At 49.1% G+C, this 15,321-nt stretch overlaps 1 protein-coding gene across 3 annotated transcripts in view; it reads left to right on the forward strand.

Moving 5' to 3' along the window:
- Nucleotides 1-15,321, forward strand: part of LARP7 (La ribonucleoprotein domain family member 7) — a 230,746-nt gene that overhangs the window by 84,472 nt on the left and 130,953 nt on the right. For 2 of the 3 annotated variants that reach the window (XM_029596294.1, XM_029596304.1), the window contains 2 exons: nt 824-883; nt 8,849-8,932. In XM_029596294.1, coding sequence (XP_029452154.1) covers nt 824-883; nt 8,849-8,932 — 144 coding nt within the window. Of the gene's footprint in view, nt 1-782; nt 884-8,848; nt 8,933-15,321 lie in introns of all 3 variants that reach the window. The other variant, XM_029596283.1, reaches the window with a different exon arrangement.

Below are 15,321 nucleotides of genomic sequence, written 5' to 3' on the forward strand. Positions count from 1 at the left end.
TCCAAAAGCAAGCTTAAAAGCTAGATAGATGAGTCAGCGGAAGCTGGTTCCTAAATGGGAAAACTTCCTTGCTCCTTTCCTATAAATTTAAGAAAAATTAAAACAGAAGACAGAGAGCAACCTGCTTTCTTGAAAAGGTAACTAAAAATCCACAAAGATAATGGGTGCATTGGGATTCTAAACAGCTAAGTCACATCATCTGCATGTTCCCCCATGAGGGTTCAAAACCCAAACCTTTCTCATTTGTTTCCTGTTGAACCTCCCCATATTAATAGTACACTCCTTTAGTAAGGGAAAACTGAAGGTCCCTTACACCAGCTTCAGTTTGTCCACATCAGTGATGATTCTTCACATTGCAACATGGATGCTGAATGGACCTGTCTAATAATGAAGTAGACAGAACCATTTGCAGTTTACTCCCAGGTGTTTAAAGGGGTCGAGTAAAATATTTAAAGAAATGCTGACTTAAAGTAACATTTTCAGTTTGCACAAAACAGGTTTTGGCCTTCAAAAGAACATCATGTTCAGTAAATGCATCTTATTTTTGTATTAAATGTAAGCCTTCTTACATCCGTCTGTGTCCCCTTTTGCTAGGCAGCTCGTGGTTGTGGAGAAGGTATACAGTCTTTCTTGTTTCCCGCTGGTTTGTGGGTTCTGTTGATTTGATTGACATGTTGGAATAGGATATGTGGCGATAGATATCAGTGTAAGTGCTATGACATAATTCTCAGTTTTATGGACTGAGGTGACAGTTAGCTTTTCAGAACACTCTTCTTTTCCAGATATTGACATATCACTTCTTGTGTCATTTAACAAAATGAAGAAATTAACCACTGATGAAAAATTAATAGCGCGTGCACTAAAAAGCTCTTCTGTTGTGGAGGTAAGTGCAGTCCTTTTTAGTTCTGTTAGAAACTGTCGCAATTATGTAAATATTTATAATAGAAAACTCAGGTTCATGTATAAACACCATTGTAGGTTGCCATTGTTGTAGATGTGTTGAATTAAGGCACAGAATTGTAGTTTCTCAAAAAATGTCTTAAACATTCGAAAAATGGACAAATAGCAATGTTAAAAAAGCTACAAATAATCTTTCTAGTTTTTGATGTATTGATGCAACAATAATATTTTATATAGACAAGACCATCATATTAGTAGCAATGTGCATTGCTACAAGCTTAATTGCAACTATTGTTGCTGCCTGAAATGTATAATGAATGGTCTGCCCACCCTACCATTACCATCCAATAATTTTTATAAAACAAAATGTCTTTTAATAGCCATTCAAAAACTTTTTTTGCTTTTTTACTTTTTTCTTTTTAAATATACATTTTTTTTTCTTAAAATTGCCATCTAAAAAAGTTTTTGGATGAGAGCTAGCAAAAAGCATCGCTCTTATCTGTGCTGGCTAACAGATCGTGCCAGCCTTGCAGGCAAGAGGATTTTGGCAGAGAGCAGTGTCTAAAAAGCAGTGACAGCAGGCAGTCTTGGAGAGGAGGGAAGACTGAGGGAGTGGCTGGCAGGATTAATTTTCCCAGTGACATACCTGTTGGCTCACTCTCCCAAACACAACTGTGCTCAGTTGTCACCTGCTATAACTATGTTAACTTTTTCACAAAGCTTTGTGGATATCTGCTTGTTCATAAAAAATTACTTTTCCTAGCCTGTAGCCAGAAAGACTCAGGACCAGTGGGTTATGTGCTCCTCTGCTAGCAGATGGGAGACTAAGTCAGATTTCAAAGCTGACATCACCCTAGATATACCCCTGCCGTGACCTCATCTCCTCAGTATCTCTCCATCTTCCTAGCAGATATGGACTATCCCTTGCTAGCACAGTGCTAGCAGGATTACAAAAAAAAAAGGAAAGAGAAGCATTCATCTTTAAGAAGAGTTAGCCCCACTCTCCTGCGGTGATACCTAAGGGTCCCTCCCCCAGTTGAGAATTCCTGAGGTGATTTCCGAACCCTCAGAGGTGTGCCTTGGTCTGGTAGCTGGCTCCTGGCGTGGACTTAGCCGCCTAAGCAGCTGAAAGACAGCGGGTGCAAAGCCGAGCATGGCGGTGAAGGCCAAAACCCTCTCCCCCGCAGCTGGAGACCGTCTCTGCACTCAGCTGCTAAGCACTGAGACCAGGTAAATTTAGAAAATCTTCAATCTAGAGAAGAAGGGCTCAGTTGAGTCTTCTCCGGTCTCCTTGCTTGGCCTGCCGTACCGACTCCATTCTCGATCCCGGCGAGGTAATAAGGGGGGGGGCTCCGAACAGGTCGAGCAGCCTTCGATGGGCTAGGCCCCGTTTTTGGTTCGGGGAGTCAGCCATGTGGCGACCCTTGGCGGCGCCATCTTGTGCGCGATGGGCTACGGCGCCATCTTCCCACCTTCGGCCGAACGCGTGCAAGGTGGCATCTTGAGCACACAACGTGCACTTTTACAAGTGCAGAGCCATGTGCATAACTGCGCACATAACTACGCACACAGCCGCACACACGCATATCCAGTCGCATTACCTGTGCTCGCTGGACACCAAATGCACATCCGATGGCCCTGACAGCAAAGAAGCTCAGAAGACACTCCCTTTGCGCGGCCTGCCACATCAGAGCAGCACAACCTGACCTGGAGTCCTTCCTGTGCCAACACTGTGAGGAAGCCCAGGGAGGACTAGATTCTCAGACATTTTCCAAGTCTGGTCCATCCCAGTTGGAGGACGGGTCGGCAGTGACCTTATCCAACAGTTCCTCAGAACCGAGCAATTCCGAGATGGTGTCCACACCGCGAGAAGGCACTTCAGTAACCCCTACTCTGGCTCCCCAAGGGATAAACATGGACCCAGGGGCCTTCTCTTGTTTGGAAATTTTCCAGGGACTACAAGCCTTTGTTCAGGCGCAGTCAGCCTCGCCACGACCCGGGTGGAACCCCAGCCGGGGGCACCTGATCCCCCCCCCCCTGGTCCTGTCCGGGGGCCTCGAGACATGCCTCACCTCACCAAGAGTATCCCTGTCAGGGATGCAGACACCACAGATGACGATGATAGCTCTCTGGAAGAAGAGGAAATCCCTCCAGGCCTGGAACCATACAGAACCATGCTTTGCTTCTTCCACAGGGATGAATTGCCAGCCCTTGTCTCCCAGACTCTGAAGACTCTGGGGATTCCAGGCACCAAAAAAGAACCCCATCCTAGTGTCCCTTCGTAAGGCCTCTTGCTATTTCCCAATGCTGGAAGCCATCCAGGAACTGATTGACCTGGAATGGGATTCCCTGCAGGCGAACTTTAAAAGAAGGCGGACCTTGGAAGCCTTGTACCCTCTGGAACCCATGACCAAGGAACGCCTGCATTTCCCAAAAGTGGATGCCATGGCCTCTGCTGTCTCGAAGTGAACAACCATTCTCGTTGAGGGAGGAGCAGCATTGAAGGATGCTCAAGATGGAAGATTAGAATCAATCCTTAAGCAAGCCTTCGACACGACAGTAATGACACTACAAATCGCTTCCTGCTGTGCTATGGTGGCTTGCTCCTGCTTGCTTCTTGAGAGAGAGACAGATAGTTCCAGAGCATATGCCAGAGAGGCGATTGAGCCTGCCGCAGCCTTCCTGACAGATGCAAGCTCAGATCTAGTGTGTACCTCAGCCAGAGGCGCAGCCTCGGTAGTGGCAGCCAGAAGGCAATTATGGTTGCACAACTGGTCAGCGGACGCAACCTCTAAGGCGAGCCTCACAAGAATTCCCTTTAAGGGATCTCTTCTATTCGGAAGCAAATTAGAGAAACTAGCCAGTAATGGGGCGAATCTCCAGTGCCTCGTCTATCAGAAGATAGAGGAAAGAGATCCCAGAGTCCCTCTTCCAGAAAAGCCCGGGGCAGAGGCTCCCAACGCTTCTGGCCCTACAGAAAACCTTCTTTCCAGACAGCACGACCTTCCAGGGAGGTCTCAGTCCTTTCTGAACCGACAATCCAAAAGAGGAACAGGTCCGGGTGCAGGTTCAACTGAACTTCCCAGTGAGAATGGGCAAACCCATCCACAGGAAGAGGAAATAGGGGTTCGACTCTACCTCTTCTATCAACGATGGGTCGAAATCACGTTGGACAAATGGGTACTAAACATCATATGAGAAGGCTACGCTCTGGAGTTTTGCAGCGACTCTCGAGACAAGTTTATATTACCCTGCCACTCCCACCTCAAGAGACTGGCAAAGGAATCCACACTGACAAGACTACTCAGTATGAAGGCTATAATGCCGGTGCCTACACCCCAGCTAAATATGGGGCGTTATTCCATCTATTTTATCGTGCCCAAGAAAGAGGACTCATTCCGACCCATCCTGGACCTCAAGAACGTCACCCGTCATCTACGGATACTATAGTTCCGCATGGAAACTCTCCGTTCCAATAATGGCAGTGCAATCGGGAGCGTTCCTAACCTTCCTGGACCTCTCTGAAGCCTACCTTCACATCCCAGTTCATCAAGACCACCAGCGTTTTCTACGTTTTGTGGTACTGGGCCGCTATTACCAGTTCCAGGCGCTACCCTTCGGCCTGGCAACCGCCCCCAGAACATTCTCCAAAATTATGGTGATAGTGGCGGCAACAATGAGAAAAGAAGGGATCCTGGTACACCCCTACTTGGATGACTGGCTAATCCGGGCGATGTCACCGGACGAGAGCCTTCAGGTAGTGACCAACAGAGTCAGGACCCTCCTTCAGGAACTCGGTTGTGTCGTGAACATGGGCAAGAGCAGTCTACAGCCCTCTCAGTCCTTAGATTACCTTGGGGCCTGGTTTGACACCAAGCAGAACAAGTTCTTCCTCACCCCTCCCCCCGAAGAGGAGGAAACTGATGGAACAAGTATGCCGATTGGTGGCCAGGACGCGCCCCAAGGTATGGGACTACCTTCAGGTCCTAGGCCTCATGGCATCAACTCTGGAAGTAATACTGTGGGCAAGGGCTCACATGCGGCCACTCCAACACTCCTTACTGTCCCACTGGAACCCACTGTCCCAAGATTACTCGATTCGTCTCCACCTACCAACGGAGGTACACTGTCTGCTCCAGTGGTGGCTGCAGGAGAACCACCTAAGCAGAGGCGTAAGCCTATCCCCACCAAACTAGATCGTACTCACTACAGATGCGAGCATCCAAAGGTGGGGAGCTCACTGCCAGAAACTGATGGCCCAGGGACAATGGACCAAGGAAGAGGTGAAATGGAACATAAACCACCTGGAAGCTTGAGCAGTCAGACTAGTGTGCCTGGCGTTCAGCTACAGGCTCCAAGGGCAAGCGATTCAAGTGATGTCGGACAACGCAACAGCGGTTACCCACATCAGCCGCCAGGGAGGAACCAGAAGCCAGCAGGTGTCTCTGGAGATAGACTCCCTCATGGAATAGGCAGAGGTAAACCTGCCAAGGGATCTCAGCCTCCCACATCGCAGGCAAAGACAATGTCTCAGCGGACTTCCTCAGCAGTGAAAGCCTGGACCCAGGGGAGTGGGCGCTATCGACCAGAGGCTTCCAGCTGATAGTAAATCGCTGGGGCCTCCCAGCCATGAACCTACTGGCCACATCTCCCAATGCCAAAGTCCCCCGGTTCTTCAGCCGCAAAGATCAGCACTCCCAAGGGATCGACACCCTCAACCAGAACTGGCCAGAGAAGGACTTACTGTATGCCTTCCTTCCATGGCCTCTACTGGGCAAGATCATCCTCAAGATAGAACACCGCAGAGGGCTAGTCCTGCTAGTGGCTCCGGATTGGCTCAGACACCCGTAGTACGCAGACATGCAAAGACTCCGTGCGGGGAGCCCTCTGTACTTCCCCCCACATAGGGACCTTCTCCAGCAGGGACTCACCTGAAGAAGCGTGTAAATAACCAATTCACATTTACCCGTTCTAGTCCTCTCATGATTTTAAACACCTCCATCATATCCCCTCTCTACCGTCTCTTGTCCAAGCTGAACATCCCTAATTTCTTTAGTCTTTCCTCATAGGGGAGCTGTTCCATCCCCTTTATCGCGTGCGGAAATTCTCAACGTCCTTGGCATACGTTCGGATCTGGAGAATATTCGAAGCCTGTTGCCCCCACGAATGGCCAAAATCTCCATGATTCTGGAATTCCTGCAGGACGGTATGAAGAAAGGGTTGTCACTCAACTCCCTCAAGGTTCAGGTAGCAGCCCTCTCCTGCTTCAGAACCGAAGTAAACGAAAGCCGCCTGTCTGCATACCCAGACTTGGTCCGTTTCCTAAAAGGGATTAACCAACTCCAGCCACCCCTAAAGTGGCCGGTCCCCCTATGGAATCTCAACCTGGTATTGGACTTTCTAGCAGGGCCTTACTTCAGGCCAATGCGCAGTCTGTCACTACGCCTTTTAATGCTAAAGATGATGATCTTGGTGGCAATATGCTCGGCCCGTCGTATCTCAGAACTACAGGCACTATCCTGTCAGGATCGAATTCTCCGCTTTACTCCAGGAATGATATGTCTTCGCACCATCCCCTCCTTCCTACCGAAAGTGATCTTGGGGTTTCACTTGAATCAATCCATCTCCCTACCATCACTGGAGGGACATAAGGATTTGGAAGACTCCCGACTTCTTTGCCACCTAAACGTCGGCAAACTCTTAGTACGATACCTAGAACAATCAGAACCGGTGCGCAAAACGGATCGCTTGTTTGTTCTTCACAGTGGGAAGAAAAAGGCGAAGTGGCCTCACGAGCGACTATAGCTCACTGGATCAAGGAAGTAATCAAGGTAGCTTATATAGAGGCAGGGAAGCCCTTTCTCCTGCAGGGTAAGGCTCATTCTACTAGGGCCCAGGCAGTATCCTGGGCAGAGGACAAACTACTGTCACTGGACGACATCTGTCAAGCAGCAATGTGGTCTTCCCTACACACCTTCTCCAGGTTCTACCACCTGAATGTCCAGGCTTGAGAAGATGAAGCCTTCACAAGGGCAGTGCTAAGTGGGCCACAGGCAGCCTCATGCCCCGTCTGGGAGTAGCTTTTGTACATCCTACTGGTCCTGAGTCGATCTGGCTACATGCTAGGAAATGGAGAAATTACTTACCTGATAATTTCGTTTTTCTTAGTGTAGACAGATGGACTCAGCATCCCGCCCACGGCTGCCCAGGAGAAGTGCCAAAGAAGAGCCTGGAAGGCGAACCTCGGCGCTATACAAATACGGGTAAGCTGTTACCCTAGTTCAGGGCACCCATATTATGACGGGTGTCAGCGTTATGTGTTGGTTGAGTGCACTGGCGGTCTCCAGTTTTAATCGAGTTTTAATTAGTTTTTAATCAGTCTGTTTTAATTAACCAATATAAATGTCCACAATGGCTTTTCAAAGAGAATACTGAGGAGCTGAGGTCACAGCAGGGGTATATCCAGGGTAACGTCAGCTTTGAAATCTGACTCCGTCTCCCATCTGCTAGCAGAGGAGCACATAATTCACTGGTCCTGAGTCCATCTGTCTATACTAAGGAAAGCGAAATTATCAGGTAAGTAATTTCTCCATTAAAACGTATCATCAGTAGGTATCAACATCACCTTAAATTCCTTGTGAGGAAAAAGAACACTGCAGCACAACAGAGAGGCATTGGTGCCAACCACAAGAGGAATCCTGTCAGAGAGGAGTGTTGCCAATAGAAAACAATACATTTAATGATGTGAATAAGATGAATAAACATCAATGGTGTTAATACATATTTAGTAAATAGTAAAATAAAATAATATGAACATTAAAAATGTAAAAAACATAAAAATAGGTTAAATTGAGAGTTTTGAAAATTGGACATGGTCATGTTTTTGCAAATGTGTCTGCTTCTGAGATGCCTTAGGTAATTCAGGAGTGGAGAGGGAGGGCAGATTGGTGCCGACTGTGTGCCCAGTGACAAGCTTCCAAGTACTCCCAGGAGTACGCAATAGTAGAGAACCATTGTACTGACTAGACCATGGTAGTTCAGGATGTGCCTAAAATTAGGCAGGGCACTTGCCAGCTCCCTATCCAGCATTGTAGGAAGAGTAAGAGAAAAAAAGAATGATCTAATCTAAAGTCTTATCAGCAAGGAAGACAAAATTTGTCATATGGAAGATGTGCTGAATTCACTAGGACATTAATCTGAATTGCTTTATGTTTTAATATTATGTTGTAGATTGTTTTGTATGTGACTGATTTTATTTAATTGTACGTTGCTTTGATTTTGGCAAGAAGGGTGATCAAGAACATTTAATAAACTGAACTAAATTAAGCTTCCCCTAAGGCAGATTTATGGTTGTCTCTGGAAGCATATATATGCAGTATTCCAAACATGCACTGTACCTGTTGCACAGATCCATAGCATAGAATGTGTGTTCTGGATTCCTTCACAGGAGAGTGTTAACAGTGATTAGTGGAGCAGAACCTTAAAGGAGAAGAATACTTTTTCCTTTCATTTTTTTTTTTAGTTGTATTTTGGCCTGGCATTTTGCTCCTTTTTATAAGCTTCCAATTCAATGGAAATTGGCCTCTGTGATGCAGTGCACCATGAGGCCTCTTTTACAAATATCAAGGATTTTTCCCTTTTTGTTGCATTCCCTAGTTCAGCCATTACAATGATGGTTCATGGCTGGGAGCCACAGATGGCAATTTCCTTCAGAATCCAGTATACTTGTACCCTTGTTCCAGCCAAGAGATGTCACGATTGAGCCCCCAGGGTCTGTGAATGCACCTTCTACTATATCCCCAGTGTCCAGTCAGCTCTGAAAATGATATATGGGCTCAGGATTCAAACTTGTATCTTCTTTACAGCAGTGCAGAGCCTGCTGCTGAGCCCCTGGGTCAGCCCAGGAGATGAATACTTTTTCATGATCATTTACACACTTTCATTTTAGTTGAATCTACAGGGAACCAAAATCAGAAGACGGCTGCCTTTGGGTGAAAAACCACTGGATGTGGATAATCGCACTGTATATGTGGTAAGACATTCACATTAAGAACCTTGAGATCAATATTCAAAGCGCATTAAGCACTATTTAGCCGCATCAGTGTAACTTAAGAGGCTAAGTAGCGGGCTGCTGAATATGCTCCTATGTTCAATGGTGCCACTTAGCCACATAAGTGGGCGGGGAGTGGACAGATCGGGGCAGAGCAAGTGCATCTAAGTAGTGATATTCAGAGTTCCCTATATGTACCCAGATCAGTCCAGACTCCTGGGCTTTGCCTCCCCTCCAGCAGATGGAGACAGAGAAGTTTTTTAAAACAACCCTGCCATATATACCTAGGTGCCTCCCTCAGTCTTTCTCTGTTTCCAGCAGATGGCGGAGGTGCAAAACCCACAATCTCTTTGGGTTACCTGACAAAAGTTAATTAGAGGGATTTTAGAGTCAGGATTGTAGGCTTAGTATATTTTAGGGTATTGTATTCCTTTAAATTTTAATAGATAAAAAAAAAAAGAGTCCCTTTCTGCCGGAGGTTCTGTCAGTCTCCCATGGGGTTGCTAGGTCCTGAGGGGATCATCCTCCCTGGTGGAGGCAGCTGCTAAGGGTCGAGGATCCTGCACCCGTTTGTAAGCAGCCTTGGGGTGATATCGGGGAGCCCGGCTCACTCACCCCCGCAGGAGCAGGAGATCTTCCAGAACCAGGGACAGCGATCGGGCAAGTTTCTTTGCTTTAAAAAAAAAAAAGGTTTATTGTTTTTGACTTGAGCGCGCCGACTCTCCGGTACTTTTCAGTTGTTTCCCACTGCGCTACTGTGTTTCACGGGATTACCATCGCTTGGTTGCCGTTGTCTTTTTGCTGAGCCAATGATGCCTCTGGGCTCCTCATGCCGTGCATGCGGCTCGTCGCACGAAGGCCTCTGCTCAGATTGTTTGCAGAGCGGCAAGGGACCCTCTATTTTGAGTCGGGAGGGTCGGGGTCGAGCTCCACGGTCAGCGACACGAGTGTTAAGCAGCTGCACGATATCAGCTGAGCCGTATTGCTGCTGCATAAGGCCTTTAAGGCTAAGAAGGCAGGGAGAAAGCAGGCTGCTGAGAAGATCTTGCTACAGCCGCAAGACCCAAAATCACGGAAGCGCTCTAGGTCCCGGGGAGGATCTGAGCCGCGTAAGGGCAAGCGACCCTTAAGGTCCGTGCCATTGGGGACGGACTCTGACTCCATGTCCCAGGAGGATCAGGATCTGCAGGCCCAGCCTCCGGGAGGGGGGGCCGAGGGGGACGCAGACCAGCAGCAAGACGCAGGCAGAGGATCTCAGGTGATGGAGGGCGACGATCCGAAGGTGGTTCACCTCTTTAAAAAAGATGAGTTGAATCCGCTTATACCGGCCATCCTGGGGGAGTTAGGCTTGGAAGCTCTGCAGACGGAATCTCGGCTAGGAGCTATGGATCCAGTCCTGTTGGGACTCAGGAGTCCTACCGTTTCTTTCCCTTTCCATTTCTTGGCAACAGATCTGCTATTTAGAGAATGGGACTCCCCAGATTTGGGGCTGAAGGTTAGTAAAGCGATGGACAAGCTATATCCTCTGCCAGAGGCGGCGTTGGAGCTACTGAGAGTCCCTAAGGTAGATGCAGCAGTGTCAGCCGTTACAAAGAAGACCACTATTCCAGTCACAGGGGCAACGGCCCTCAAAGACCTGCAGGACAGAAAGTTGGAGCTCCAGCTCAAGAAAGTGTTTGAGGTGTCCGTGCTGGGGGTGCGAGTGGCATTGTGCAGTAATTTTGCACTGTGTGCGGATTTTCGGTGGGCCCAGCAGCTCCAGGCCAATGCCCGCCTCTCAGAAGGGGAGGCTCTTCAGGCAGGTCGTATGGAAGCAGTGATCGCTTACAGCGCCACTGCACGCTACGATCTGCTTTGAACATTGTCTAGATCCATGGTCTCTACGGTTTTTGCACGTAGACTCCTCTGGCTGCGGAATTGGGCAGTGGCTGTCTCGTCCGAGGCCCAGCTCAGCTCGCTTCCTTTTAAGTGCAAGTTGCTGTTCGGTAAGGTCTTGGAGGATATGATCCAATCTCTGGGGAAGAACAAGGTTCATAACCTGCCAGAGGACAGGCTCAGATCGAGGGGATCATTTACGACTCTATCTTGCTTTCGGGGTGGTAGGAGGCCTCGACCGGCGCGGTCATCTGGGTCGTCCTTTCGCCCAGGTACAAACAGACAACAGTCGTGGTCTCAGTCCTTTCAAGGCAGATGGTTCGGCAGGCCCGGTAACCCCTAGGCGGCTATGGGGGCTAAGTCCTCACAATGAGATACTGCCGGTCCATTCCTCGGTGCCAAGTCATAGGAGCCAGACTATCGCTCTTTTTCGAGGAATGGGCCAAGCTGACATCGGATCAGTGGATCCTCACCGTGATAAGTCAAGGTTATGTTTTAGATTTTGTACGGTGCCCTCGCGACAAGTTCCTGATTTCTCCCTGCGCGTACCGAGAAAAGTGAGTGGTAGTGCAGGGCATGCTGCAACGCCTCCTGGATTTGGGAGCCGCGGAACGTCGGAAGCACCGCTATTCCATATACTTCATAGTCCCGAAGAAGGAAGGCACTTTCCAACCGATCTTAGATCTAAAAAGAGTCAACAGATGCCTTCGGGTGCCACGATTCCGAATGGAAACTCTTTAGTCGGTTATCGCCTCGGTACGGCAAGGAGAGTTTCTGGCTTCTCTGGATCTCACGGAAGCATACCTCCATATCGGCATCCGGTCGTCACATCAGAAGTTCCTCAGGTTCTGCATTCTGAGACAACACTACCAGTTCCGGGCTCTGCCGTTCAGGCTCGCCACCACTCCCAGAACATTCACCAAAGTAATGGTGATGGTGGCAGCGCAACTCTGGAGGGAAGGCTGGTTGGTGCATACCTACTTGGACGATTGGCTGATTCGGGCGAAGTCCAAGGCTCTCTGTCAGACAGCTGTCCGCCAGGTGCTCAGCTCTTGCTGGGTGGTCAACCTTGCCAAGAGTCATCTGACCCCTTCTCATTCTTTGGAGTTTCTGGGAGCTCTGTTCGACACGGAGCAGGGGAGAGTATTCCTCACTACACAAGGATAGTCAAGCTTCAGGGACAGGTGAGAGACCTGTTGTCCTTGTGGATGCCCAGGGTGAGAGATTACATGAGAGTCTTGGGATCCATGACATCCACTCTGGAGTTGGTACCCTGGGACTTTGCCCATATGCGTCCCTTAAAATCAGCATTGCTGTCCCGCTGGAATCCTGTGTCAGAAGAGTTTCACCTGCCGCTTCCTCTTACAGACTCAGCGAGATGCAGTCTTGATTGGTGGCTTGTCTCAGAGCATCTGGAGTGCGATTTTCCCCTGGTGGTGCCCGACTGGTCGGTCATCATTATGGATGCCAGTCTCTCCGGCTGGGGAGCAGTTTATCTGGAGAAGTCCGTGCAGGGACAATGGTCCAGAGAGGAATCTCAGTGGTCGATCAACCGATTGGAGACCAGGGCAGTGGCCCTAGCCTTACACTCCTTTGGGGGAAGTCGGTCAGAGTCTTGTCAGACAATGCAACCACAGTAGCCTATATCAATTGCCAAGGGGGAACCAAAAGTCGACTGGTGACAATGGAGGCGCAGCAATTGATGATCTGGGCGGAACAGCACCTCGTAAACATTGTGGCATCTCACATTGCCAGAGTAGACAACGTGCAGGCAGACTTCCTCAGTGTTCACCATCTAGATCCCGGGGAATGGGAATTGTCTGACGAGGCTTTTCAGCTCATCTGCGACAAGTGGGGCACACCTCGCATGGATCTGATGGCCATGTTCAAGAATGCCAAGGCTCCACGCTTCTACAGTCGTCGCAGAGAAACAGGCGCCGAGGGCACCGATGCCCTAGTTCTGCCCTGGCCAACGAACATTTTGCTGTATGTGTTTCCTCCCTGGCCTCTAATAGGCAAGGTGATTCGGCATATAGAGCTCCATCCAGCGGAGGTGATCCTAGTGGCTCCAGATGGCCGAGACGCCCGTGGTTTGCGGATCTGATCAATCTCACCGCCGCGGAGCCTCTACGATTTCGGGAGTCCGTGTCTCTCCTCCATCAAGGCCCCGTCTGTTTGGAAGAGGTGGATCACTACTGTCTTGTGGCATGGCTTTTGAAAGGCAGCGATTAAAGAACAAAGGTTATTCAGATGCGGTGGTGACCACGTTGTTGCAGTCGCGCAAACCGTCTACTTCCCTATCTTATGTCAGAGTCTGGAGAGCTTTTGAATTCTGGTGTACGGATTGCGCGGTGGCATGGCGTCGGTATCAGACATTCTGTGTTTTCTTCAAGCCGGACTTTCTAAGGGTCTATCCGGTAGTTCACTCCGGGTACAGGTGGCAGCGCTCAGCTGTCTTAGAGGTAAAATCCAGGGAGTGGCGTTGGCATTACATCCAGATGAGGCTTGTTTTCTTCAAGGGGGCAAAACAATTGTGTCCTTCGTTTCGCGTCCATGTCCTTCCTGGAACCTCAATTTGGTCCTTTCGGCTTTGTGTGCTCCGCCTTTTGAGCCTATAAAGTGGATGACTCTGAAGGATCTCATGCTGAAAGTAATATTCTTGGTAGCGATTTCTTCAGCCCGTCGGGTATCTGAATTACAGGCGCTGTCGTGCAGGGAGCCTTTCTTGCGAATTTCAGATTCTGGTGTGTCCATGCGGCAGTTCCTTCCTTTCACCCGAAGGTAGTATCTTCTTTTCACTTGAATCAGTCGATTGACCTGCCGTCATTTTCAGATGTGGACTGATCGGATCCGGTTGCAAAGGATTTACGGAAACTGGATGTCCGCAGGGCTCTGCTACAATATCTGGAGGTTATGAATCCTTTCCGTGTGTCAGACCATCTCTTTGTCTTGTGGAGTGGTCCTAAGAGAGGTAATATAGCCTCAAAAACTATGATAGTTCATTGGCTGAAGGAAGCTATCGGATCCGCGTATTTGCTGCATGGTAAGTTGGTACTGGTGGGACTTCGGGCCCATTCTACATGGTCACAGGCCGCTTCATGGCATCAAGTTTCACCCCAGGAAATTTGCAGGGCGGCTACTTGGAAATCTTTGCACACCTTTGTGAGGCATTACAGAGTGGAGGTTCAAGCTTCAGATTCCAGGGGATTTGGAGAAGGAGTGCTCCGAGCGGGCCTCTCCGGCTCCCGCCCTACGTAAGTTGGCTCTGGTACATCTTAGTTGTCTGGACTGATCCGAGTACGTATAGGGAAAGGAAAATTAGTTCTTACCTGATAATTTTCGTTCCTGTAGTACCACGGATCAGTCCAGAGCCCCACCCACTATTGTGTGCACTAAAGTAACGGGGAGACCGCTTGTGTAACTTTTCTGGATATTGGTACTACATTCTAGTAATCACTTGTTCTGAAGGATCAGCGGGTTTTCTGTTCCGAGTTGGGGGTTAGTCTGAGCCTTATTATAGATGGACAGATAGTTCAGTGTATATAGTTTGGGTTTGTTCCATTCTGCTTTGACATTATGTAAGACTAAGGGATGAGGGTGGCACCTAGGTATATATGGCAGGGTTGTTTTAAAAAACTTCTCTTTCTCCATCTGCTGGAGGGGAGGCAAAACACAGGTGTCTGGACTGATCCGTGTTACTACAGGAACGAAAATTATCAGGTAAGAACTAATTTTCCTTTACAGCTCGAGCCTGCAGCCATTCTTCTAAAGGGAAGTGTCTCTTTTCTTGTGTGTTAGTTTTTTATAAAAAAAAAAAAAGAAAAGAAAAGTCAAAAGAAGAAACAGGTGGGGGATTGCCGTGGAATAGCATATCTTCCCTGGCTCTGCTGCTTTGTTCTCTGTTGGGCTGCTCTGCTCTACTCTCACTGTCCAGTGCTGGTCGGCATGCCGCATGGTGTGACTTGTGCAGCGTGTAAGAACGCGTGCGTGACTCTTTCTCATGACGGGAAATGCTCCCGATGCCTCTCCGAAGGGGAGGGCCCTTTGGCGGGGCGCAGCGGAAAGTAGACACTTCCGATGCCGTGAATCTGGGAGGCGCTCTCTGGCGCAGCAACCTGCCAGCGATGCCTTCTCGCTGAGTAAAGGAATAGCAGCCATTTTGTCTACTTTCAAGGCTGCTGCGTGGGCCGTGGAGGGGGATTTTCCTCCCTCTTTGTTTCCAGGGCCGGGGACCTCTGGAGGTGGTCCAGAGGCTGGAGGGCCCCCTTCAGGAAGTGAAGAGGATGTCCAGGGGGATTCTGATACCTCTTCCACATTTTCTTCAGAATTTGTGCTTCTTTTGCACAAGGCTTATAAAGCCAGAAAATATCTGCAGTGCAGGGCTGATCAGGGGGCTTCCATGACACCTGCAAAGAGACCCAAGCCCTCAGGGGCTACGGGGGTCACGAGAATCAGGCAGGTCCCAGGGATTCTGGCCCTGACGCCTGCTGCGGAGA

The sequence above is a fragment of the Rhinatrema bivittatum genome, chromosome 1 (genome assembly GCF_901001135.1).
Source record: "Rhinatrema bivittatum chromosome 1, aRhiBiv1.1, whole genome shotgun sequence".
NCBI classification, from domain to species: domain Eukaryota; kingdom Metazoa; phylum Chordata; class Amphibia; order Gymnophiona; family Rhinatrematidae; genus Rhinatrema; species Rhinatrema bivittatum.